Below are 27,058 nucleotides of genomic sequence, written 5' to 3'. Positions count from 1 at the left end.
AAAAAATGCATGATTCATGCGCTTGGCATGCCGCAGTCGCAGCGCAGTTTGCGTCGGCGTTGGCCGAAGCTTTCTTGCGGTGGCGTGCACTCGAAAAAATTCATTGGTCTTTTGCCTTAAAAAATATATTATTAAAAATACATGTCCTAACAGGTCCTCTATAAGGATACTGTACCAGAATTTCTTTTTAGTGTAGGGTGCTGGTCGAGGCTTTGGTGGCAGCGCTGGCTTGTTAATTTTAATTGATTTTAATTTGATTTGGCCAAAGCGAGTTTAGTTTTAGCCTCTCCAACCCCCTCCTCCCCCACCCCTCCCGGCCGTTAAGTAAATTGAATTTGTGAAACGTTGTGGGCGGTGCTGGGCTGACCCGCTCGAGCACAAGTGTTGCTGGCGGAAATATTTTCGCTCGAATATTGCAGTGGAGGAGCACTCTGGAGGCACTGCACCAGCTCGCACCCAAACAAAGGAGGAGCTCCCCAGAGGATCCCCCTCACCTGGCAGCCTCGGCACTTTGTTAGCTCGTTGAGGTGCCGCCGGGACTCGCTTTTGACTCGAGTAGCTTCTCTAGCCGCAGCTCCCACTCCCACTCGGCTCCTCCTGGAAGGGAACCTACTTGCTCGCTTAATGAAATCCACAGAGTGAGACACGTACGGAGACTTGGCTATTGTGGCGCTCCCTCAGGGTACTTCTATTACCAGATATCGTAGGCCAACTCCAACTCTATGATCTCGGCTGATGGCTCACCTGCATCCACCTTTTTATTTAATATTGAGCTGCAGTTAGAGTATCCATCTTCAGATAGATTCCCATGGGAGCTTAATGCCTGCTTTCAGTCAAGTGGAGGAGGAGGAGGATGCCAGTTGGATGAGTTGTTTGTTTGGAGGTTGCGGGAGGAGGGCTGTGCAGTCAGCCATCGACATCCTTTTGTTGGCCCTTGTCTTCTGTTGCCTTTATCCTGGCCATAAAGTTCAAGGAGCTGGCTCCCTGGTTACACACATTTGTCGGCGACTTCGGCAGGACCTCCGGATGATGGTCTCTCGGAATGAATTTTTATGCACATTTTTAAGATGTGGTCTGGATCACTTTAGCTTTAAAGGCAGTTACTGTGGATTCCTCCAGTGGGGTTCTGCCATCAGCAGATGCCAAACCCACTAAATGAAAGGATATTGTGGGAATGCATCTAAGACTGCCATTGTTATGACTCGCTTTGGAAGCCCTGCTGGAAGGTTTTCCTGCCACCCGAATCGACATCCGAAGGCTGTGGCGGCGGGTGATTGATTCTTGGGGCTTCCTTGCAAGCAAAGCACTACAAGGACCAAAAGGACCTCATACGCAATCATTTAAGATCTGGCTAAAAGGCAGGCTCATCAAAAAGAGATGCGGAAGCCCGTATGTACCACCGACCTGCATGCCACGCATAAATAACTGTAAATAGCTCTGCCTCTTACATATGTACTCCATATACGTGGCTATGTACAGGGGGTGGTGGGCGGTAAAAGTATAAATAAAATAATGCAAAAAGGGCAACCCATTCGGAAAGGGGCAAAGTTCGCATGCCACTCCCCGTCCTCCACCCCTCCAGATTTTGGGGAGTGTAGCACAGTAGCAAATATGCAAAGCACACACACAGCTGCAGACTTCTGGGCTTGCGGTTCTTTGGGCTGGCAAGGGGCAGGAGGGGGGGCTGTGTCGCTGAAAATCCTAAAATGCTTAGCGTGGCAGAATCAATTTGATGCCATTTGTTAAAGCGCTTCATACCTCTGTGAGTGAGCGAGTGCATCAAATATGCAGAGTACATACATATATGAGGATATATATGAGGATGCTTCGAGGGGAGGAGCTCAGGAGATATGATTTTATGAGAAAATTTTATTGTGAAATTCCACAAAGAAGTAAGAGTACCAGAGTACCCAGTACCCAGAGTTTCCCATTTTAATCTACTTCCAACAAAGAGAACATGCTTAGCATTCGAAGGTCTAATCCAGTCGGGCTTTTAGACCGAGTTCCTCCTTTTTGGATTATTTCACCTCTCAGCTGGTAGAACGAGCTGAAATTCTGCCACACGGTAGCCCCACTATTGGAGCACTTTCGTGGCTTTTTTGAATGATTTTCGTCATGGCTGCCAGTCTGTGCTTGCGAGTGCTTGCCGCGACTGTTTGGTGTATGTTTAATGCCTTTGTGTTTGGGCTTAGTGCTCGGATATCGGTCAAGGCTGGCAATGCTGGCAACTGGCGCACATTTAGGCGACGTTTAGTGCCGCCTGCCTCGAAATCCGCCTTCTGCCTGCTGCCTCCGCCTCCGCCTCTGCACCTGCCTCTGCCTCTGCACCTGCCTCTGCCTCTGCACCTGCCTCATTTCTGGCAATTATACCACTAAATCAACACGTTCGACGCAGCAGCTACTGAACTGAGAGAAACGGGGAGGCATTTAAATGTCTCTCGAGCAACTACCCACAGATTTAAGGCCTCTTTTCGCTCAGTGTAGCTGAAGGCATCCCACGCCGCAGCTGCGACATGTCTGTTGGCAGTTCACCTGCGAAATCTCGCTGCCGCCGTTAATGACATTTCAACACAGCCCCCCAGTCCATCACTCCCTGTACATGACATTTCTGACCCTAGAACCCTCCTGCCTGGCCCTCCAAACGGAAAAAGTGGGCTAATAAGGTCAAGGATATTTTTTTTGTAGCTCCAGTGCCCGTGCCTGCACGCCATCCGGGGCTCAACCCAGACCCAAATTCTGGAATTTTGTGCCTCTCCCGAGGGCGTGGCCGTATTTAGTGTTGATTAAGTGCCCGCAGTGCCCCTGCCCCTGCCTCTCCCCCCTGCCCCAATGTCCGCTGGCCGTGGCGTGTTTGTTGTTGGCCTGTTCCAGTACCGTGGCTGCACCAAAATTGCATTTGTTTCTGGGACTGGCGGCCGTCACTTTTGAGCCGGAAGTTTGCGTGAGCATAAAAAGGGAAAAAGGGAAATGGGGGAAATGGAGGGCTTTCCTGGAGGCGTGGCTGCTACGTTGTTAGTGATAAACTGGGAGGCGGATCTGTTTTTGGCCAAAAACAATGTCTATTACCCAGAGGGAGGGGCTTGGGTTTGCTTTAAAGGGGGGAGTATTTTGTTCCCTTTTTCATTGTAAATGGGCAGAGAAGACAGTTGTCCTCTATTCCACTACTCTTTTAAGGTATCCCGATTTAAAATCGCATTTACTTTAAGCGAAATGTGGAGTTCTATTGTGTCCATGTACCGGGATACCTTTTTTTTGAAAGGGGTCTCCATAGGAAAATCCACAAAATAATGAAAAAAAATATTTTTCTCTAAGGTTTTGATGCAGATTTTATGGAGATTCGAACTACCATTATTTTAAGGTATTCCGATCAAGCAACATATCGGATTAGATATCGACATTCCAACTTTCTATCGTCAAAAACACTATAGTCCCCACAGGGTCTACAGTGATGGCTATATTTTCCCCAATTCCGATTCTCAAGGGGAGTACCTTAAACGATTTGTATATCGATTCCCCACCAATCTGCATCAAAATCCTGATACAAAATATTTTGTAAATTTTTTGTCCATTTTTCGTGATGACATCCCTTGAAAATGGGGTTTTCCCTTTTCAGATTAACGAGGAAGATACGGATTCCGCTTCAGAATCGGATGCATAGTGGTAAAGATATTAACATCGCTTGGCCCATATACCGATACCGGTATCGGTATATCAAGATACAGTTACATCGGCTGAAATATATGTACATATCGCTTTGATGGAAAGACCCACGCCTCTATTTCAAAGTCTGGTTACCACAAAGTACGTGCATTTCCCAGCCCCACAACTCTTACTAGAGGGCTTTGACTAATTATATGACCTGTTCGTTTGTGGTTTACCTTTGTGGCGGTGCCTTTTGTGGAATTAATTAGGACGCAATGAAACTAATCAGATATCTACCTGTTTGTATGAGCAGGATGCGATTTTGTCCGGGTACTAATATTGCGTATACGCCCTAGGGACCCCATCCGCAGCCTTCACAGAGCGCGAAAAAAGTTTGGAGTCTTCTCCGCTGTCGTTCCATTAAATTTTCCGACAAATGGCAATCAGCCTTGGAAGTTCAGCCAGCCAGCCACCAATTCCACCATCAAGGCGCCATTGAAAAGTGTTCGATTTGGTCAGGGCTGGGGGCTCCTCCGGCCGGGAAAAGGCAAACCAGAGAATTTGGTGTAATCCCATTTAGACAAGCTGCTTTTCAGCAGTTGATTTGCTTCGGCTTCGTCTTCGGCTTGGGGCGTGCTCGAAATCTGCTATCAACACTTGTTTATGAAGCCCCCTCGTCCCTCGGCCTTTGAAAGAAAAGTCCTCCAAGAGGAGGAACGATTCAAGGCTTACGCATTTGTCGTCTTGGCTGCAGTTCCTCTTAATCCGCTTGCTGCACTCCCAGTCATGCCCAGCTACCGCCCTTGGCAATAAAACTTTTACCATCCGCACCCTCCTCGAGGCCCTAACTTGGCATGGGAGCGAGTGCCAGGCCGGGGCGTTGTCGTCGATGAGTCCTTCTCGGCCTGGGTTTGGCTTATTAGTTTCCCAGCCATCTATTAAGTCTCCAAGTTGTAGTATCTCTGCCAGTAGCACCACTAGCGTCTTCCTTGTTTACGCCATTCGGTTTAGTTGGATTCGTTCCTCTCAGATTTATTTTCGGACTGACCTACATTGGTGGCCGCCGCCTTGGCTTTGTTGGGTCTCCTCCTGAAGAACACTTTCGGGTGGCTTCGGGTGGGTGGACGCCCGGAGACGTCATATGATTTTTGATTATAACGTCAATGGGCGACAGCTGCGTCGATGATGCCGACGTTTGTTTTCTTTGAAGCGCCATTTCTTGTTTTAAAAATAAGAATAGTGCGAGTTAGTATATATATTAGTATATATGCTTGACAGCTGGAAGAAAACAAGAGTCTCCCCAGTAGACTTCTTAATACCCTCCTGGAGTTCCTCTTTTATTGAAAAAGTACATCAATTCCTTGTAGTTTTCCAAAAATGTCACAGCCTTCATGTGTGGAGGACGAAGAGTCCTTGGGTGGTGGTGCCAACTACAAGTCCCCGGGGATCGGGGTTACAAGGGTATTTGGAAATTGTCGAATAATGTTGTCGGGCGACAAGAGTTCGCTTTCCCAGAACTCAGTGTCTGCCACTTTTTCCCGCCATGGGCGATGGCTTTTCATCCTTTGTTCTCTGTCTCTCTCCCTTTAACTGTGTCTGTCTCTTTCACGGCTTGGCTGCGCCAAAAATATGAAAATTGCTTGCTGTTTGTGGGTCTCTACTGCCTTTTGGTTTTGTTTTCCCAGAGAGCTCGTCCAAATTTTGTCAACCAGAGAAAAAAAATGGTAATTAAGAAGCCCAGCAACTCTCCCAATCAAGTCTACTTTTGTCTGTTTTTTGTAGACTTTACAGAACAATAAACTAAATTTTAAACTTAAACTAAATTTGCATTTTAATCATGAAACTAGAACTGATTGTTTTTTCAAGTGTTTCCCCCATCCTACACCCCATCAGTTGTGATTTTAGCCTTTTGCTGGGTCTTGTAGCCCAAATGTCGTAGATTTGCTTGTTTTGTTGGCATTGTTACTCGTTGTTATTACGACTACGGGTCTCGAAATAGTTCTGCGAGATGGCCGGCAAGATTGTTGCTGAAATCGATCCAATTTGGCAATAATTTTTGATAATTAGAGGGTCTTGTTGTTGGAAATTAAGGCTTTTGTCTCTCAGAGTTTGTTAAACATTACTCGGAGTATTCTCATGTAGAACGGATAGGTGGTAGGAATTTAAGATAACACTTTCATATGATAGTGATAGTTAGGCCAACACACAAGTTTTATCAGCTTGAAAGCCAAGAAATACTTTTCAAACAATCTCTTCTTGATAATAAATACGAAAACGATAGTAGATACTAGAAAAAGATACACTAGAAAGCATTCCAAAGTGAATTAATAACTTTATTTAAATATTAAAACCTTTTTTAATCTTAAAACCATCGGTATCTCGGTCCTTTTGGTACCCAGTATCTTCAACTTACCTCCTGGAAAACCTCAACCGCCGCAGGACTGAGCTGCATTAACCTCTCTCCCCACCACAAGCCATCAGCAGCCTTAAATGGGCAAACACACTTACTGGGATATGTGGGATATTTTAATCATAATTTACTAGCCCAGCGCCACAGATGTTTGCACTTCCACTGGCCGGGCGCGAGTTAATTAATAATGGCCCGCATATTAAATTCATGCAGAAAGTGCATTAATAGCTTCAGCCAATAGTAGTCCGAGTTGGGCCACCACGGACTCTCCACAGGACTGCGGTTTAAAGGCTCTTTAAATTACAGTCCTTCATGAAGGTTATTACCTCATCTATTTCAACAACCAGATACCTGAATAATTTCATCCTGATTCAGTCAGATTATGTTACTTAATTAGCGTTTCATATAAATTGTGTGGAAATTTATAAATTCATGGAATAAAATAGGCTGCCATCTGGGCAGTGGCATCTAGCTAATGAATCATAATTATTATTTTATATGGATTTCAACAAGATTTTATCCCCAGCAGAACGTGCTTCATGGAAGAAATTTTCAAAAAATAATTTAAAATAAAAGTTTCGACGAGGATGGGATTCGAACCCACGCGTGCAGAGCACATTGGATTAGCAGTCCAACGCCTTAACCTCTCGGCCACCTCGTCCTGTTGGTTAGAGCCTGCCAAGGTGCATACTGGTACTGGTACTGGTACTGGTGATGGAATACCTACTCTTTCAATAGATTGTTAACCAAATCCGGGTATTATTGTGGCACGTATTAGTTGAAAACATATACTTGTTATTGCAATGAAATTATGGTTGAAGAAACATCTGAATATTTGTTGGAATAAAAATCAGAGACCGACAATTTGTTGGCAGTGCTTTGGGTTGGTTTGGGCTTGGGGCTTGGGGTGTGGGGCTTTGGGGCTCTGGGAGGACGCCCACACGCATCACCAGTGCAGTGCCTGCCACTTGGCTGTCTAATTTATTTGCGAGTTTCCCTGCTTGGTGGGTTTTTATTTAAATATGTGCATCTTGTGCATTTAATTATTGTTTGCTTGTCGGAGTGAAATGCGAAATTTTGTGCAAATTTCAGAGAACTGCAGATCAATGGAAAATCAAGAAAAATAATCAGAAAATTCATTTCGTTTTGAAGATCGTTTCGGGGAAATAATAATGTTTACTGGCGGGTCGTGAGCTTGTTCCTGAATTTTATAAAATTTATTTTATAAAGAGGCACCCTTGAAGTGAAACTAAATGGCAACAACAGTTGCGGAACTGCCAACTGCGGACCCTCCTGCCAGAAGTCCTTCTCCGAGAAAAAAGAGCTCTCGAACAACGAGGAGGAGGAGGCACAGCGTTGGACGCTGAAGAGCGCAAAACACAACAAGAGTTGAAAATGCATTTTAATTACATGCGTCTCAGTGGCATGCCCCCATCACCACCCTCCACACCCCACTAAGCTCTGCTCTTTAATTGAATGGGCCAAATAGCTTAAAGCGCAGAGCGCTGAGCAGCAAAAAAAATAAGCAATTAAATTATTTTTTCGAGTTTTGGGTTTGGGGGGCTAGTGGGATGGTGGGCTGGTGGACAGGGCGTAGTCAGTCTCGAAAAAAGTGTGCCACTGCGACAAGTGAGAAGCGAAAGCAGGCGACCTTCGACTGCCAGGCCCAAGGAAAGTGGGCGGTGGGTGGCTGTTTGGGGGATAAGAACCCAGACAGTTTGTCATTTCTGCGCCGCACATCCATTTAAATGTCGAAATTAATGAACAAGCGCAACGGGGCATGGCCAAGAATTCGAAAAGCAAATGCACATGCGAGCTGGGAACCTTATTGGCCCAAAGGCGGGTTGATGCTCCACTTCCAGCTCCTTGCAGTTAATGAGCAATTTTATCAACGATGCATACAAAATCAATTTCTAGCTTCGGCAAACTTTTCCAATTAACCAGCCTGCCGCCCCCCGCTCCCCCTTTCTTGGCCCAGTTGGAACATCCTTAAAGGAGGGCATTTAAATCAATACTCGACTCCTCGACTCAATAAAACTTTATAGCCAACAGCTGAAAAAATATAAAATTATTTTCGTTTCGGGAGCTAACTTTTTATGAATGTTTTTGTCGCACTTCTCGGCCGGACATGCGGCGCCCGGCGCCGGGTCTAGGAAGCAATTTATGTTTTTGCTATTTTGGCCGAAATAAACACATTTTTATTGCCAGATATTTTGTACTGGAAGCGCGCTCTTTATTGCACCACCGCTGGCTCTAAATCAAAAGCTTTTTACACCAACTGGAATTATATGCCAAGCTGGGAAAAAAATCCCCGACTGGCAGCAGGAAGTGGTAATAACATCTATATAGTTGGTGATAAAGGGTAGTAGAATCTAGGTGGTATCCTCTCTATAGGTTGAGAGAAAAGGATTGGAAATATATTACTGATTTAAAGGTAAGAAAGTTATATAAATCTCAACTTAATCTAGAAAATGTATATTTAGGTTTAGGTAAGAGATACTAAAGAGTATTTAAGCTTCGACCTTGTCCAGTACCTTGCTGGCTTTGAGCAAATGCAGTTCAGTAACTTAAATAAAGTCATTCTCTTTTATTTATCCCGAAATTGCATAATCCATTTTAATTTAAAGCTTTATCTTTTTTATGAAAAATAATTGGAAAGTCCTTCAAAAAACCAGCTCTTGGTTGAATTTTAAAGCGATTTGAAACTTAATCACCAGTTCACAAAGCCTCATTACCGGGTAACCCACTAATGGCCCTCCCATCGATTGCAATTAGGCCAAAAATGCCATCTAGCCCGCAAACTTTGCCAAATCTGTGCCAAACTCAAGTGGCCAAGACAGACAGCCAGGCTGCACCCAGAAACAGCCCTTCAACGGGCATTACGTACACGCCGTGTTGTCCCTGCAGCCTGCAACTCGACCGGGCTCGCTCGTCTTGGCCGAAAGGAGTGCGAAATGTTGCTGATTAAGTGCTTGCCGCAAGCAATTTGCGTCAAGTGAAGCGCGTGACTTTCAGCATGTGTCACGGGGCAGGATGGAGGACAAAAAGTAGGCACGAAACCAGAGCCCAGCTGGAGGAGGACTGGAGAAGGAACTGAAACAAAAACAGTCCACGTTGTGCGACAATTACAACCGTAAATTATGCCACAAGCAACAAAACAGCCACAGAGCCCTAGCCACGCCCACGTCGGCCGTTGTTTTGGCCTGGTCCGCAGAACTTGGCCACAAAAGAAACTAGCCCCCACCGCAAATGCAACAAAATGGGGCACCACCGAGCACCACCGAAGCAACAACAGCAACGACAACTCAATTAAGTAAATGAGTGAAGAGCAAGATGTTGTTGCTGCTGGCCGGGCTGCAGATGGATGTCCCGGGATGTTGCTCTTGCCAGAGTGGCTTACTTATGTAATTAACTGAGCAAATCACGGGATAATCATCCGCCGAGGGGCAGGAAGACTTGTCGCCGACAAGAGCAGCCCCCCTTGAGGGCCCAATCACCGTGATAACCGAAACACCCACTATTCGCGCCTAATGTCGCTGCAGAAAGCCATTTAATTATCGCCATTTTTTCGCAAGGCAATTAGCCCTGAAGTACTGATGGCTCATAACTAACGCTCTCTGGCCGGCGCCATGCAAAGTCAATTACGCACCAGGCGTGTGAATGGCTCACACACACGAGAGAGATGGCCAACACCCATACTCCCACTCGCATTCAAATCAAACTGCAGTCTGCAGGATGCCGTCTGCCAGTTGTGAAGGCTATTTGTTGCCATCGCCTCTGGCCGACTGCCCACCTGCCCACCTTTCCACGTGAATGCAGAAAAGGCTCCCCGTGCAATGAATTGAAAAAAGGTGGCGTCTGACTTGGGGGCTCACTACTAGAAGCTGGAGGGGAATCTGTTTCGTTAGACCAAGCCAAACTAAGCTAATAATTCGTGTCATTCAAAAAAGGTAAGCAAGTTAGGAAGGTTTTTAGATTAAATGGATGTCTGACAACCATGAAATTAGAGCAATAATGTTTAATCACTCTCCTTCTCTGTATATACAAGACCAGCGGCAAGGAACTATTATTCTTAAAGGAGGATAGATTTACTTAATAAAGGATATATTTAAGATCCTTTAAAAATAGGTACAAATGTTAGCAAGGTATTTAACTTAAATGGATGTCTGACATGGATGTCTGAATGTCGTTCGTCAGTGGATGCTACATTTAAACACTCTCCTACTCTAGACTTATATGGCTAGGAGTGCCTAGAGTCTATTATTCTCAAAGGAGGACAGATCTATTAAATATAGAATATCTTAAAGATATAGTCACAAAATTTAGGTAAGTTTGAGAGGTATTTAATATCAATGGATGTCTAACAGTCATAAACACAGGGCTATAATGGTTTCTTATCATTTGTCAGAAGATGCTGTATATAATCTAGTGATATAATCTCCTTTTCTGGATATTCAAGAACAGTAGCAAGGATACATTGTTCTTAAGAAGGAAGGATCTAAGATCTATTTATTAGTGAAAGGTTCTATCCACAAAATGTCAGCAAGTTAGAGAGGTATTTAAATTAAATGTTTGTCTGACATATTTGTCAGAAGATGCTGCATTTAATCACTCTCTTACTCTATATGTGGATAGGAGTAGCAAGGATTTATTAGTCTTAAAGAAGAATAGATATTCAGTAAGCCAGTAGAGAGCTTTTTAATTTAAATAATTGTCTGACAGCCATTAAATTAGAGCAATAATGGTTAACCATCATTTTTCAAGAAGGTCTCAAGAACAGGTTAGAAGACAGAGCATTTAATGACTCTCCCACTCTGCATATTTCAAGAACAGTGGCTAGGATCTATTAGCACAAGAGTCTTTAGGTGGCAAGGTGGCAAGGTGGGGCTGAAACTTTTCCAATTCACACAAGCCGAGTTTTAATCATCGCAGCGCACTTTTATGGCAAACTATCCCAAGTATGCGCCGTCGATCCAAGCGAAAGTTGGCGATTTATGAGCACCGAGCTTTGCCATCACGTCTGCCATCGATATTACGTATACGCAGGGTATGTGTAGGGTGGAGAAAGTTCCCCCCCCTACCGCGCCCCGTGGCATTATTGAACCAACAAGAGCTGAGCAGGCAGCGAAAATGACATTTCCGGTTGGAGTTGGCACACAAACAAATTCCAGCAATGTCGCGTTTATTTTTAAGGCAACCCGAAAGGCAGGCACGCACATATGGATATCTGGAGGTGCCCCTTCCCTGGCGACACCTCCTACACTTTGATTCCATGCTGTTTTTATTTCAGTTTCGGCGACGTTTTTGGCATGCAAGTTTTCACTTTCCTTTTTCTCGTTTCTCCTTCGTTTTGAGTGACTTTTTGCTGTTGCATGCCCCAAGTGCAGGCATGGGGCTCCTAACTAGGTCGATCATTTGATGCCGCACACGCACCCGTATACGGAGGGGGGGCATACAATATATTTGCCAACACTGTGGAAACTTGAACGACTTTTCCAAAGCGACTCTGGTCCGATCTCGGTTGGTGATTTCTCTCAGTGACCTCCTTGGGCAAGTGGCATTGGCGTGCGGAAATTATATAAGCTCACTTTATTCTATTAGGGTTTGACTTTCTGCCCGGGCCTGCCTCCGCTTCCAGTCCCGGGCCGACCTTCCAATTACATTACCCGGCGCTCCATTTCTCGGCGCTTCCTCACCGGAAACTAGGACTGAGAACTAGGAGCCGACACGGACCAATATTTGCTCTGCCGCCGCCTAAAAGGTGATAAGCTCGGCATAATGCAATATTTAATGTTTGCCGAGGCATCCAAGAGGTTATGTAATGACGAGGCTGCCTCTGCATCATTATCGAAGTCCCAGGATCGGCCATCCATTTGCATTTGGAGTGCGCCGCCCGTTGTTTGCACAGCTCCTTCGATAAGCTTTCAAATAATTCGGAGGTCCTGGCACTGAGAAACTAGGCACTACTAACTAGGCACTGGGAGAAATATACCCAGTTCGAGCAGTGCCGGGGGACCCTTTCCAGGATGGATGGATGGATGGAGCCACTATCTGTATGGGCACGAACACACATCACACAGTGCCTGCTCCCCAGTTGCCGTGTCTGGGCCACTCACTGTTTACATGCCTCCGACTCTGTTGATTAATGTTGTTGGCCACCCAGCTGAGCACTGACTAATGCGGAGCAACTTCTGCCCGAGCTTGATGGGCTGCCTGCCCCACTTTCCCCCAAACGTGGGCTCTGTATTAGGGCCAGGAGAATGTTAGACTCGGTCCGAAGTGTGTCTGGGACATGCAAACAAAATTACCTGCCGGTATCCTTGGAGAATCCAGGGAGTGGGGAGCTACTGGCATACCTGGAGGTTTTCTTTAAGAAACTACAAAAATTAAGATACACTTTCCTGGAAGTCTTTAGGGGCAGAAGCTCTTGCATTTTCGGTCGCCGCTGTGACCTTTGCACATCCGCTCTCCATACAGAGCTCTCCGCAGTGAAGAAGCCAAAGACTCACTGAAGAAATGAGGAAATAGTATCTAAATAAATCAGTGGCTCATTGGCCTCGAGCATCTAGCAGCTGTTTACGTAGGACACACAGATGCAGATACGCAGATACAGACACACAGATACAGATGCCAGCGGCCCATTATAGACACCCCAGCAGTATCCGAACGATCGGTTCACACATAATGCGGCTGCTCCACCGTGGCACGCGCCTCGCTCCCAAAAACCCCCAGAGTCTCCGACGCACGTGAACGGGAGAGTCATCCGCGAGATACAGATACAGATAGAGATGCAGAGAAGGAGCCGGAGACGGAGCCGGAGCGATCGAGAGATTTGTTTTTCGGGGAGAGAATAGTGCATTTATTTTTAGGATAACAATGGGCGCCCCGAGCGACGAGCACCGGCTACCGTCGGCGGTATTCAGCGGATCTTTTCTTTTGGGGAAAATTGAGGAAAATCGAGGGAAATCGGAAAAGTTTTTCAGCTCTGTGTCAGTCGAGCGCATAGAGCCATCGCGAGCAAGGCGTCGAAAGGCCAGTGCGCGAATTATTTGTATATATACTGATATACTATATATACCCACTCCCGTGCATATAGACATCTTCTGTATATATGTGCAGAGACAGCCCATGGTACAAAGAGTATATATGTACATATATCGAAATCATCCTGAATGTGTGGCGGTTTAACTGAAAGGCAAAATCCGAAATCAGAAATCAGAAAATGTGAAATTATTGTGGCCGGTGTGGAAGACTGCCAGCAGAGAGTGCGCTGGTCGTGAAATTCTGCAATAAAAGTGAACCGGAGGTACCCACTACCTCTCGGTGTGTATCCATAAGAGCATTATCTCGAAGAAAGTCCAAAATCCCAGCGCCTTTCAGATACGTATTTCGACTTTTGGATACTCGGTGGACTCGGTGTAGTTTTTGTGCGGCAACTGCTTCCTCGATCTCATCCCAACATCGCAGCATCTCAGCATCCCAGCATCGCCCATCTATGCTTTTAGTTTCTGGGTATGTTTTCTGGTCTAGTCGCTTGGCTGGCTGGCTGGCTGGCTGGCTCTCTTCGGCTGCTTTTACTTTTCGCTTCCACGGCTGCCTTTCTGGTCTCTGCCTCGAATAAAAATTCCTCTTGCGTGTTAGCTAAAAGTTATTTTTAAAAATTTCTTTTAATTTTGTTTTCTCATTTACGCGGAGATACGAGAATTTAAATGCGGACGGCAGCAGCAGCAGCATCAGAAGACTCAAGACTCGGGGCTCTCGAAGAATTTTCTGCTCTGGGGCGCTGCAACCCGAAAACAAAAATTGAAAAAAATATTACAGATTTCCGCATATCGTTCGGGGAAAGAAACTGATACACAAATTAGACGAGCTGGGAACTAGCAGCAATTAATTCGACATCCATCACAGGTTCAGAGGAGGTTCCGTCGGGTGGAAAATTGCCCATATCTGGCCTTCCACTAGATATGGGCCTGAAAGCCTTAAATTCAGGAACTTGAAAGACAAAGCTTCGTCGGGAGACACAATAGCCCTCGTCTGAACTCCATCCCGGACTGGCTTAAAGTATCTCATAGATGTTCGAGTTCATTAATAACCAATCGGCCTGTAATCAAGCCCCCTCGTAGTCGTAGCCTGTCAGCAAGGCATTTATTTCGCTGCAGTTTGTCAAATGCAGTATCCGTGAGAGGCAGGCTAGGTGGCAACAACAAGGCAGTGGCAGATGCACTACAATGGCACTGGCAACAATGTCACCACTCAAGTGTCAGGCAAAGGCAACGACTTTGGCAATGGCGATATTCTCAGACATTCTCAGAAGGCTGCCAAGCGAAATATCAAAATTTATAGCCACTACTGTCACCAGAAAGAGGCTATGCTATCTAGTCCTGGCTATCATGCTCCATCAGCTTAAGGCCCTAATGTGGATGCAACTTCAAAGCTCAATTACAGAACTGCAGCTTTGGCAAATAATGATTCCTGCAACCGAAACTTTTCTCGCATTCGGTTTCAATTTGCAAATATTAGTTCGTCCTGGGGGGCACTGCCTCGTCCTGCATCCGTCACTGGATGAGGTACGACAATGACGGTGGCCTGATCCAGGGGGACGGGACTGATGGGAGGAGGAGCACCACCGGCACAAAGAGACGAGCGTTAAATTCTTGTTTCCACCAACTGGGAAAGTTTCTCGGCATATGCCAGCTCATTGTGGGTGCTCTCCGGTCTGGGTGTATGTGTATATGTGTGTGTTGGCCAACTTTTGTGGCAGCAGAGGAAATGCCTGGCATGTCTTGTTCCTTTCGCTGGCTCGCCTATTTTATTCAACATTTTTTGCGAGCTTGTTGTGTGTCCTGGAGCTGACTGGAAAGCAGAAAGCAAGTCCTCTGTTTGCTTAATTTTTCCTTTTTTCCTTTCACCAGATTTTAATTATTTGCCTCAGACTCGGACTCGGACTGTTTTTGTTTGTTCTTCCCGCTTGGGGGCGACCTCAACCCCAACCTTTGAGGACCTTCTGTGGGGTGTTTCTGGTCGTCTCGCTTTTTTGATAAATTGCATAAATATTTTCGCGTCGCCTCAGAAAAACAATAAATTGTCCGATTTATTCAAAAAATAAATGCAGAACGCCGGTCGGCCGGTGTCTGGGCCTGTCTGGGCCTCTGCTGACTTATTGACACTTCAAGTTGGTCCGACATTCGCCTTAATTGCCGAAGGAGACAGCCATGCATATCATCTCCCATATACTGCTTTATTATTTATTGGACGGCAGACAGCATAAATCCCCTCCCCCGCCTGGTTTCTCTTTTAATTACTCGACCCGGCTAGCCGGGCATGTTTGTTCTAATACAATAAAATACAATAAATTAATGTAATTTGTAGGCTATCACGGGCGAGTGTTCTTTTGTTTGACTTTGCATATTTTGGGTTTAATTATGGGGCAATGACTGAACTGCCTGTCCTGAGGCCTCTTCAACTCACAATTGAATTTATTTTCTTCTGCAATTTTGCAATAAATACCTATTACATGGGCGCCACTTAATCCCCTGATGACACTCTTTAGTTGTAATTTCTGGTAATTAAATTCTGAAGATTTCAATGAATTTAAATGTGAAAAGATACTTTTATTTATAGGTTTTCTAAAGCAACTATCTAGAAAGACTTTTCCATATTTTGGGTTTAATTATAGGCCTCTTTAGCTCACAATTAATTTTATTTTCCTTAGCAAATATTCATACTGCAATGTTGCAATGCTTACTTGCCCCTTGACACTCGTCATTTCTGTAATTTCTGTTAATTAAATTCGGCAGATTCCAATAAGTTTAAATGGCAAAAGACCCACTTGACTGCAGTGGCCCTCCAGCTCCGCCATCGCCCATAAACCAGACAATGAAATTATTTAATTTCGCCCATAAACCAAATGTTGTTTCATCAATGAGGAAATTCATTTAATTTCGCAAACAATTGCCTCGCAATTGATTTACTCGCATTTGAATATCAATAAACTGTGTCAGCTGTGTGGAATTCCCTGAAAACACAAATAATTTGTCATTTTCCATTGCTGGCTTCCCAATCGATTGATGATATTAAAGCCCTATGGTTGGACTTTAGTGCCCTGCTTATAAATTCCTATTGCTTATAAGACCAAAAAAAAAAAACATAAAAATAACTTGGCCGAAAAATGTCGCACTTGACTTGACCCAGAAAAACATTCTCATTTGCATATTTACACTGCTGCCTATCTGGACGGAATTTATTTTCTGGACGGTGGCTGCTGCATGCCGTTCCCGTCGATGCCACAATGCCAGAAAGCCAAAGAGCCAAAAAGAAAACATTTACGTCCCTTACGTAAACGAGCAGAAAACGGTGCAGGAATTCCAAACTGACGGAAGAGCCAGAGCAGGCATTTCAACAGCCCTGGGGGGAGGCGGGGAGACTCCCCAGTCCGCTCCCCAATCGAGCCCCCGTCCCGGGCATAGTTGGTGGTTCTCCCGGCCGCTCACCGATATGTGCTGTCTGAGTGCCAAAATGTAAAGAATCGGACTGGACGGCTCGCAATGTTATTGTATCTCGCAGATACACAGATACGGGTTCAGCGCACTTTGAAGACTGTTCGTTGCCCTGATTTTGATTTTGGATCTGGTCTCCGCAGCCTGCAATATAATTGCGTGTAAAGATTAATTTATTTGGGTGCACGCGTGCCTCGAGTAATGGCATCTTAAAGATGCCACTGCAACTGCAGGGCGGCATTGTTATTGTTATTGTTGGTGGCAGTGGCGGTGGCGGTGGCTCGTGCCAAGCACAGCACATGGCTCTTGAAAGTCGACGGTCGACAGTCGGCTGCCTTGGTTTCTGTTGTGGTTACACTTTAATTTACTAGCCATCAAGTGCACATTTATAATTGGAACGCTGCCAGCCAGCGAAAGGGAGAAGCCGAGGCCCTAGAGTGGCTTCTGTATCTCTATTTTCGAGGGGTCTTCTCAGGGTCTTGCCGGTCATAACTGTCAGAGACAAGACCCAAGGAGCAGGTCCTCCGTTCTGATAGATTAGTTTCCTAATAGCTTTGCAGTAGAGGCTCAAGAAGGACAATGGTTACACCTAGTGGGCAGTTTAGTTGGGGATACCTTTAATATATAGCCTTGTAGATATATAGAACTTCTATTTCAGAGTTGGGGAAGAATTTCCTGTCATTGCTGGCCTCGTTTGTCGCTCGAGCACAAGCTAGCCTTGAATATTTGTTTATATATTTTGATAAAAGATCTCCAAAGATCCAAATTCACGAGGAACTCGCGGTTCAGACACTCCATGACTCTTACTGGTAAATACACACGAGCCGGCACTCGCAGTCCCCGAAACCACACCACGCCAGCCTTGAAATCCAATCAGAGTATAATTAAAATCCGTACCGACCTCCACTTCGGGTGGGGGAGTGCGTGGTTTTCCTTTTCTGGTGTCGGATTTTGCAATACGTCAATCCAGAGCCCAGAAGCCAGAGCGATTGCCCTGCCTCGTGGATAATTAATTGATTGCCCATTTGATTGAACGTTTGATGGATGAGTGCTGTCCCTGCCTGCTAACGCCCTCCTCCTTTCTCGCTCTCTTGCAGTAATTTGCATCGGCTGTTAGTGGAGCAGCCCCGACGACATCAGACCCAGCCCCAGACCACACAGTCTCCAGCAGAGTCGCCACCAGACCCGACACATCCACGCCCACATCCACAAACATGGTGATAAGCCAGCCCGACGCGGCGCCCAACGGGGGTGCCGCAGCCGCCACAGCAGCCGGTTCAGTGGGCCTCGACGGCACCGGGAATAGCCTGGCGCATCCGTCGGGAATACCCCAGGATCAAATAGACAATATCCTGAGCGGCATCGCCAACTCCGGCGACGTCAAAATGAACAATCACCGCAAGAAGCTGCGACAAAGGTGAGTGCTTTCGGGTGCGATCTCCCCCAGCCCTAATCCCTGGAACGTGTTGCCTCTTCCCGTTGCAGATTCGATATTATTAAGAAACTAGGTCAGGGCACCTACGGCAAGGTGCAGTTAGGTATTAATAAGGAGACCGGCCAGGAGGTGGCCATCAAAACCATAAAAAAGTGCAAAATCGAGGCCGAGGCGGACCTGGTTCGCATCCGCCGCGAGGTCCAGATCATGAGCTCGGTCCAGCACCCCAACATCATTCACATTTACGAAGGTAAGAGTACCCGCCGGCTTTGGATCGAGTGCATCCTTATAATCCCTTGTAAACTTTTAGTTTTCGAGAACCGGGAGAAGATGGTGCTCGTCATGGAGTTTGCCGCTGGCGGCGAGCTCTACGACTACCTGTCCGAGCGGAAGGTCCTGAGCGAGGAGGAGGCGCGACGCATCTTCCGCCAGGTGGCCACCGCCGTCTACTATTGCCACAAGCACAAGATCTGCCACCGAGATCTGAAGCTGGAGAACATCCTGCTAGACGAGAAGGGCAACGCCAAGGTGAGTGGAGTCCTCCTGGAGAAGAGGTAGAGGAGTGTCCAGTATGTAACACCTATTCCCTTCCAGATCGCCGACTTCGGCCTCTCAAATGTGTTCGACGCTGGTCGGCTTCTGGCCACCTTCTGCGGCTCCCCCCTCTACGCCTCGCCGGAAATTGTGGAGGGCACACCCTACCAGGGCCCCGAGGTGGACTGCTGGTCGCTGGGCGTGCTGCTCTACACCCTGGTGTACGGCTCCATGCCCTTTGACGGCTCCAACTTCAAGCGTCTGGTGAAGCAGATCAGCCAGGGCGACTACTACGAGCCGAGGAAGCCCTCCAGAGCCTCGACCCTCATCCGCGAAATGCTGACGGTGTGCCCGAGGAAGCGGGCCACCATTGAGCAGATCTGCTCGCACTGGTGGGTGAACGAGAACGACAACGTCTCCTGCCTGGACCTGGCCGAGGACTTGGCCAACCAGACCCCCGTGCGACTGGACGTGCTGCTCTCCCTGACCCCGGCGGCCATTACGGCGGACCAGCTGGTTGTGCCCTCGGCGGAGGGAGTCGCCGCAGCAGCCAAGGCGGCGGCCAACGAGCGAGTTCCTCGCTCCCACTCCGTGGGCTCCATCCGGGACATGGGACCGCCGAACACGGAGGCTGAGCGCCGCATCCTCGACATGGTTGCCGGTGAGTGGATGTCCATGGGCCTGCTTTGAAGCTTCTCTCCCCGGTTTTAAAATCTAAGATCTCCCCAAGCAGCCACCCGCGCAGAGAATACTAATTCTCGAGTAGGTTGGGTCGATTTGAAGAGTGACTTGGCTTAGACAGCCCTAATCCTCCAATGAAATCCTAGACTTTATATTGAAAATAGATACGCAGATCGACCCAACCTATTGTGTATATAAATAGAGATTAACTGGCCGCCCCACACCGCCACCGACACCGACACTGACCGACCGACACACCACCCACACCCACTAACGGATCCACATCCGAACAAAACCTAACCACGCACCCAACATCACCGCGAGAGTACTAACCCCTTATGGACTAAAGTCATTTAACCAAGCTCATTAAACACCACCACCCTTTCCCCTCTTCTCTCGATCTGATCTTGCAGCTGGCGGAGAGGCTGCCCTGATGCCCTCGCCCACCAGGACCATTACTCCCGCCCAGAGCCCGGTGCAGACCAAGAGGAAGCTCCAGCCCACCGTGTCCACGGAGAACGCCGCTGGGACGACGGCCAAGAAGAAGGAGAAGCCGGCCAACAGCTCCTTTGTGATCAGCAGCGAGGGAGGAGCGCCGACGCTGGCTTCACTGACTGAGGCACCACCGGCCATTGCACCACCAGCCATCGCCCCACCCAAAGATACGCTCATGGAGACGGAGAGGTCTGTGCCGGAAGCAGAGCAGGCGCCAGCACCCAGCTTCTCCCAGAAAGACATGCAAGCGGTGGGAGATCTCTGCGAGCAGCTGATGGGGGAGAGTCCCGCCCCTGTGCCCGCACCCGTATCCGTGCCTGGTCCTGCTCCCACCCCCATCGCCGTCGCCCGACAGGCCACCAGGGGCAAGCTGGACGCCGTGGCCGAGACCCCGGAGGAGAAGGACGCCACCAAGGTCATCAAGAAGTTCGTGAACAAGCACAAGACCGCGGATCTGGTGAACGCCATCAACGAGAGCGCCTCCAAGGCAGCGCCACCTGCTCCGGCCGCCGTGCCGCCCTTCGTACGGAAGTGCAGCCTGCAGGACGAGTCCACGTTGAACAAGTTCAATGCCGAGCGGAGGAAGTCGCGCATCCTGGAGACGGCGGAGAAGTTCCAGCCTCCTCCGGCGGTAGCCACGCCCACAGCCGCGCCTGAGAAGCCCAAGAAACTCAGCATACCGGGCGTCAGCGTGGGCAGCTTCAAGAAGGAGTTCGAGCGCAAGGCCACCAACCCGCCCACCTCGAGCGGACCCACTCCCGGCGAGCTGAGGGCCCAGGAGCAAGTGGCAGCCGCCGCGGCAGCCGCACAGGAGGCTGAGGCTCTGGCCACGCCGCCCGCATCGCCTCCCGAGGCCGGGCCGCCGAACCTGGAGGCCAGTGACTCGAAGAACTCGGTTGCCTCGATCTCGCTGGACGAGGCACGTCGCTCCATGGAGAACTCCATAGCCCTGCTGCTGCAGGCCCAGAACGAGTCCAGCAAGGAGGTGGACCAGCTCTGCGCCCAGACCGAGACCATCGGGGTGAGCGACCACCCCCCGAAGACCGAGGAGCGGGAGCGTAAGTTGAAGAATGCCCGCGCCATTATCGGAAACGCCATACAGCCGGGTGAGTGGTCCCTGCATGTCCTCCAGACCAAGACCAAGACTATATCCGTCCTAGGCTAAGCTAAACCCAACCGCAGCGCTTCCACGTTGACTACTAGCACCTTCTATTATAAGTTACTTAGCACTAGTCTCCGAGATCCTGGTTCTGGGCGGAGCTGCCAGTCGAGGGTCTAAAGTGCCCGGAGGATCCTCTGACTGGCGCTCTGTCCTCGACCTGGACCTGGCCCACGTCTTGTTTCTCTGATTATTTCTCGCATATATATACTTATTCCTTTCATAGTCAGTGTGTATGTGAACGTTTTGCAAGCCGAGTGCTGCATGGATTATATTTGGCTGTAGGAATATAATCTCCTGCTCCCTGAGGCGACTCCCCTCCAGTCCGCAACTCGCTTGGCCAATCACAGGACTTCGGTTTCCATTCGAATAATACACTCATCATACCCAGCCATTCATGGAACTCTCATCTGTCTTTGTCTGTCGCCTCCCTGCTTCCAACCTCACCAGTGGGGTGGATCGATTGTATCCGACTCCGACAAGGTCTAGTGTAAGGAACCTCTTAGGAAAGAGAGTCTACTAGTCGATTCACCCCACCCCGCACACATGCTCATCATACTCATTGACTCATCATCTTAATTTTAGTGATACGCAGGCCAACCCCGTTACTCGGCATCGGCAACGGCTTTGGCAATGGTGGGGCAGTGGGTGGTGGTGCGGGTGCTGGTGCGGCACCTAAACGGGCCCAGAGCGGCACTAGCTTTATGGGTTATATGGGTGGCACGATGGTGAGTCCGACCTCGCCCCCGATCGCGGCACCCCAGACAGCTCCTCCTGTGCTGATTTCGCCGAATGCCCTGGAGGCGGCCAAGCAGACCATCCAACAGAGGGTATTTGGCGGAGGAGCAAGTCACCAAGGAGGCATGAACCGGAGACCCGCCACATGGCAGCCCCAGAACTCCTACAGCACTGCCAGCATTTTCCAGCCGCCGCAGAGTGCCGGCGCCTCGCCCTTCAAGATGCTCCAGCAGCAGTACCAGCAGAGGTGCCTGGACCAGGACCAGATCCCGAACCCCAACCAGAGGGCCAGCTTCATATTCACGCCCCCGCCATCGCCCCAGTACACGCCCGGCCCCGCCTTCGCCAACAGCAGCAGCAGCGGCAGCAGAAACAGCGGTACCAGCAACAGCAGCAGCGGCAACAGCAAGAGAAGCAGCAACAGCAACAGCAACAACAATGCCACTTACAGTTACAATATCAATTCGCGCTCGAGACCATTCAATCATAATCAAGCTCAAGACACACCCACTACCAATGCCACTACCAGTGCCGCCCGCGCCGCCCCCGCGGCTGTGTGGCTCAAATGTAAGTCTTGGCGGCGGCTCGAAAGTACAGAGAAACCCCACCCGAATCCGAATCCGTATCCGAGTCCAACCTCCACCAACATGTGCTTTGTGCTATGTGTGCCTCCTCCTGCTCTTCTCCTGGCTTGACTTGTGCGGTTACATCCTTGCTTGGTACTCCCGCCTGGCCACAAAGGAGCCTATGTGGGGGGCACAGCAGGTTCCTGGAAGGAGTGCCTCCTCATATACGCTCCTTCGCCACTTCCACCGCTTCCCAATCTTTCCTTTCGATCTCCTATCTGAGCACTCCTGTAGCTTCTTTGGATGTCTGGTTGTTGTTCTTGTTGTTCTCGTTGGCACTACTGCTGTTGTTGTTATTGTTGTTTGTGCTCGATGTTGTTGTTCAGAGTTCCGAACCTGACAGAGATTAGCATTAGCATCAGTTGGCCGCCGCTCCTAACCCCCAGCCGCGAGAGTGCTTTAACCCCGTTCGTTTGGCCCCCGTTCGTAGTGTTACTTAGTGTTACTGTTACTCACGCTTTAATTGCTTACTTGTTCCTCTGCACCCCCCTGTGGCCTTGGAGAGGAAGTCCGACTAACATTGCCGTTGCTCTGGTCTAATCCGCAGCCTCGCCGGGAGCCGAGGGCCCTCCGACACCGCCGGGATCCGTCAAGACCTCCACCGCATCGATTACCTTGAAGTCGGCCACCTTGCCGCGCCGAAAAATCAACGCCAAGGCGGAGGTGCAGCTGGACATCAAGCCACCTATCCCGGAGCCCCCGCAGCCGGCCATGCGATTCAGCACGGAGATGCAGCACCCGGTGGCAGACCTGCGGAGCGCACCGCCCCGCGAGGGCCCGCTCCCCTACAGCCCCATCAAGACAACTGTCCAGGCCCGGGCCACCAGCCTGGAGCCCAAGGAGCATGTCATCACCATCCAGCGCCCGCCCGCTCAGCACGTCTACGGCCGCACCGGCTCCAACACGACTACGCGGTGAGTCTCGTCCGTAGAAACCTCTTTCCTTGTATATACCTTCTATTCCCTCCCCGGAGGTTGTACATATTTTTTCCGAGGATGCTTATAATAAACTTGTTTTCCTCCGACCTTTTCGCAGTTCCGGCTCACTGTCACGCCAGTCCACGGTGGAATCCGAGTCAGACGCCACCACCACGGCCACAAACATGTCGCAGGCCACCGTCACCAGCCAGGGCACCTCGCAGCCCATCAAGAAGAGTCCGCGGGAGTTCATCATCCCGATTGCCGTGGAGGGTGGTGGCTTCATCACGCCGCGGGAGCGCAGCGTGGAGCCCTCCGAGTCCAGTCACACGACCAGTAGTCGCTCCACGTTTGGCCGCCTGCGTCCCTCGCGTCACATTGGGTGAGTTGGTCCCTTCATCCCTCCTCCCAAAGTCCCTGCTCCTAAAACTTATCCTTCCGATACCACAGCTCACTGCTAAGCGAGGCCGGCTTCGACGAGGGCTCGCCATTCCAGAACATGCGCACCACTTCGATCAGCCGGGAGGGCGGCAGCGGAGCAGGCGAGGACGACGCCCGCTTCACCCCGCACAAACTCAGGTAAACTCAGGCTAAATTGAATCTGGTTTGCACATTTTCCACCTATCCGTCTGCCCCGCGGGACTGGCATTTGACTTGATTATACTCATCATCTGAATATCCTTTTCCCATTCGGTACTCCCACCTTTCGCGCCCACAGAAGCTCCAGACCTGTCAAGAAAATCAGTCAAGACAACGACTCGCAGAGCTCCAACGAGGAGGACGACGACGATGACGATGGCTTCGAGATACTCACGGCAGAGAACCTGTTCTCGACTCTGCTGCAGCGGGTAAGTGCTCCACCCATCCATCCATCAAGTACACGGCTCATCCGAGGCGGAAACTCATGCTCCCTTCTGTAATTTTCAGGTGCGCGCTCTGACGAATCGCCTGAATGTCAACAGTGACCTCACGGTCGGATTCCCCAGCCATTCTAGTCGCCTGCTGACGGACATTTCGCGGCAGGCCCAAAGTCACAGTCCCTTCTGGGGTCAGGGCAGTCCCTTTGCCAGGTGAGTGGTGGCGCCCCCATCCCCCAGCGAGTGGTGAGTGGACTCGGGAGTCTGGAGTGGCAGCCAGAGTTGATTGCCAGCCAGTTGGTCCACTCGTCAGCTTATGCAAACGTGACTCTAGCTAATAATTTCATTAAATTCCGTCGGAGTTGATTTGATTACGTGGCAGCCGCTAGCCGCTCCTGCCTCGGCTTCTGTGGATTGAAAAGGATGCCCGGGTTCGTCGCATCCTCTCCACATCCGAACATTAACTGCAAACTTGTTGTTGTCCATTTACTTACATGCTGCCCCACTGCTTCCATCTAACTCCATCCAAAACCAAATCTAAAATGCACCCTGCGCTTAACTAATCGTACGCCCAGTGGGCCTAGGTCCCAAGTTAGTTACACGTATAGCGAGACGGTTGAGAAGAAGAAAGTGTAAGTACTCCGAAAGGACTCCTAACCGTCCCAGACTTCTGCAGGCGGTGCGTTCTTCAAGGATTGGCTTTTAGAACGCACTGCGGCCGTCAAGAAGCTTGAAGCCCCGCACTGTCCATCAGAACTATCAGACCACAACCCATCCCGACCAGCTCTCCCCCACGCATTCTTGACTGCTTCCAGGTGCAGGGATCGCTGCCTGAGGGCCTTGAACATTACGGAGCAGCTGCGGAGGTGGCTGGGCCCCGCCCACTGTTGCCTGTAAGTGTGCAGTGCCGTGACCGTGTAATGTGCAAGTCCCTCGGCTGTCCCCGCCGGACCTCATCAATACCGAGACTCACCAGCTCCGATCTCTTCCGCGCTCTCTCCCACAGCCGCCTGAACAGCAGCAGCAACCACAGCGGCGGACTGGGCGCTCCCTGGAGGCACAGCATGTCCCGGGACCTGGGCAGCGACATGGAGTCGATGTTTTCGCGCACCGGGGCCACCCTGCCAAGAGGTGAATATCACAGACTAAAGAGTAAATTCCTAGATCAGTAGTGTGTCCGGCGGAGGTCCTGCGACGAGGAGACGCCGCCTATAGACACACACAAAACCAAGTAGACGTAACGAGCTGCATCGTATGCTATTCGTAAATAAGAACAATGATAATCGCAATACGCCTATACCTTATATCTACACTATCCGTATACCTAAACATACTATTTTACTATCGAAGTAGTTTTGATGTCTGCTAAACAGTGAAACAGACCTACTTAGTCTGAGCCCGATTATTGTTCCCCATTCAGAAAACAGCACACAATAATTAATCGTTTAGTGTCTACTGTAATTATCAAGTGAAAATGCCAATTAATACTTAAAACAACTTAAACAATGAGAAAACACCTTTGCGTTGAGAACCTACTACATTTAGTTTTAAATATTGAATTTTGAATTTTGGATTTTGTGTTTTGTGTGCGCGCACAGTTCTTAATAGCATAATTTTTGAATCTCTCTCTATATTCACTCTATAAATGGTCTATCTATATCTGTAATCTACGTATATTAGAGCGTATTCTTCTGTTATTAACCCCAACGCCGCTGAAGCTTTTCCTCCCCCGATCTTACCTATTTATTGCTCAATCGAACCCGCACTAGAGACCTCCCACCCCCGCCTAACCTACGCCTATTTATTACTATAATATCTGCCCTCTCCCCTTATGATTTGCCTTTCAAATTTCTGTTCTGCACTCCATGCAATGATGATGAATTTTTGTCAAAATAAAGTTGCTTACAAAATATACCCCGAAGTAGTGAAGAAGCCAAGCTCAAGAAGCTCGAGAAGTTTGTTAAGTCAATAAGCGTTACGAATCGTATTCAAAGTTCTGTATACCGGCGCCGATATATAGCTCAAGGAATATTTATATATATTATGTATGACACACCCGAACCAGAACCAGAATCAGACACAGAAAAAAAGAGTCCCGACCCAAATGTTGTATCGATAATCGCTAAGATGATGCCCACCTGGCCGAAATATTGTACCTAATGTTAATCAAGCGACACACAGCAAGCAGTGAAATAAACTATAGCGAATGAAACCAAACCCAAACACCTAATCAATTTAATACATTTTGCAGTGAGATGACAATAAAAGAAACAGTCCCAGAACAGGGCCGGAAGACAAAAACCATGCCTTTTCTTATTTTATTTGTGGGCGACCACCAAGACTTTGTTTTCGCAACCAAAAGAATCGTTTCAACCACTATATACTGTTCCGTTTTGGTAATTGATTGTTGTACAGTTTATGCAAATGGCCCCGCTACCTTGAATTTGTTTTAGTTTACCAAACCACGTTGACTATCGTTAAACCAACATATACATATATATATCTGAATATATATCCCTCACAACAACCACCAGCTAACCCTCAAAAACAAACAAAACTTTATGAAGTTGAGTTGAGTTGAGTTTCCCAGTTCTTCTACTTTTTATGTTTTTTAATTAGTTACAAACAAAAAAAATTAAAACTGAGCCAACAACTGCTGAATTAAACCCGATCTGTGTTGTACAAGAATTAATTTGTTAACACCACTAAGCCACACGCACACCCACACCCACCTACACCTACACTACATGCTCACCCACCGCCCCGAGGCACCGAAGCTTTTCTATGTTCACATATGCTGTTTTAAAAATAAGAGAACCAGCTAAGCAAAAGAAACCCACTAACTCGGCACTAAAACTATGTCTAATTCCATTAAAAACGTTAAAACAGCAAAACAAATTTCTGAGTTCTGGGCTTTTTTTGAAGAATCGAATCTTGAACGGAGTAATCTTGAATTGTGAGCAATTTCTTTGAAAATGTGGAGCCTCAAGCCTCAAGAAAAAAAATGTCCAAAACTTTGAATACGATATTGTACAGAAGCGAGAAACTCTCTTAGCTAACTAATCTGC

At 48.5% G+C, this 27,058-nt stretch overlaps 1 protein-coding gene and 1 non-coding gene across 11 annotated transcripts in view; one reads left to right on the top strand and one right to left on the bottom strand.

Moving 5' to 3' along the window:
* Positions 1-27,058, top strand: part of Nuak (Nuak family kinase 1) — a 38,043-nt gene that overhangs the window by 4,936 nt on the left and 6,049 nt on the right. For 2 of the 10 annotated variants that reach the window (XM_017244749.3, XM_017244791.3), the window contains exons 2-14: positions 17,646-17,965; positions 18,034-18,233; positions 18,294-18,511; positions 18,578-19,178; positions 19,612-20,799; positions 21,438-22,157; positions 22,764-23,130; positions 23,252-23,515; positions 23,584-23,712; positions 23,852-23,981; positions 24,061-24,203; positions 24,566-24,622; positions 24,997-25,121. In XM_017244749.3, the coding sequence (XP_017100238.2) occupies positions 17,763-17,965; positions 18,034-18,233; positions 18,294-18,511; positions 18,578-19,178; positions 19,612-20,799; positions 21,438-22,157; positions 22,764-23,130; positions 23,252-23,515; positions 23,584-23,712; positions 23,852-23,981; positions 24,061-24,203; positions 24,566-24,622; positions 24,997-25,121 (4,345 nt within the window). In that variant the 5' untranslated portion in view covers positions 17,646-17,762. Of the gene's footprint in view, positions 1-13,216; positions 13,565-17,645; positions 17,966-18,033; positions 18,234-18,293; positions 18,512-18,577; positions 19,179-19,611; positions 20,800-21,437; positions 22,158-22,763; positions 23,131-23,251; positions 23,516-23,583; positions 23,713-23,851; positions 23,982-24,060; positions 24,204-24,565; positions 24,623-24,996; positions 25,122-25,888; positions 26,981-27,058 lie in introns of those variants that run through there. The other 8 variants (XM_017244769.3, XM_017244799.3, XM_017244783.3 and 5 more) reach the window with 6 other exon arrangements.
* TRNAS-GCU (transfer RNA serine (anticodon GCU)) lies at positions 6,632-6,713 on the bottom strand. Its single transcript has one exon. It is a non-coding gene; the product is annotated as a tRNA-Ser (tRNA).

The sequence above is a fragment of the Drosophila bipectinata genome, chromosome 3R, assembly GCF_030179905.1.
Source record: "Drosophila bipectinata strain 14024-0381.07 chromosome 3R, DbipHiC1v2, whole genome shotgun sequence".
NCBI classification, from domain to species: domain Eukaryota; kingdom Metazoa; phylum Arthropoda; class Insecta; order Diptera; family Drosophilidae; genus Drosophila; species Drosophila bipectinata.
The sequence above is the reverse complement of the archived record's forward strand: the minus strand, read 5'-3'. Positions and strand labels throughout refer to the sequence as shown.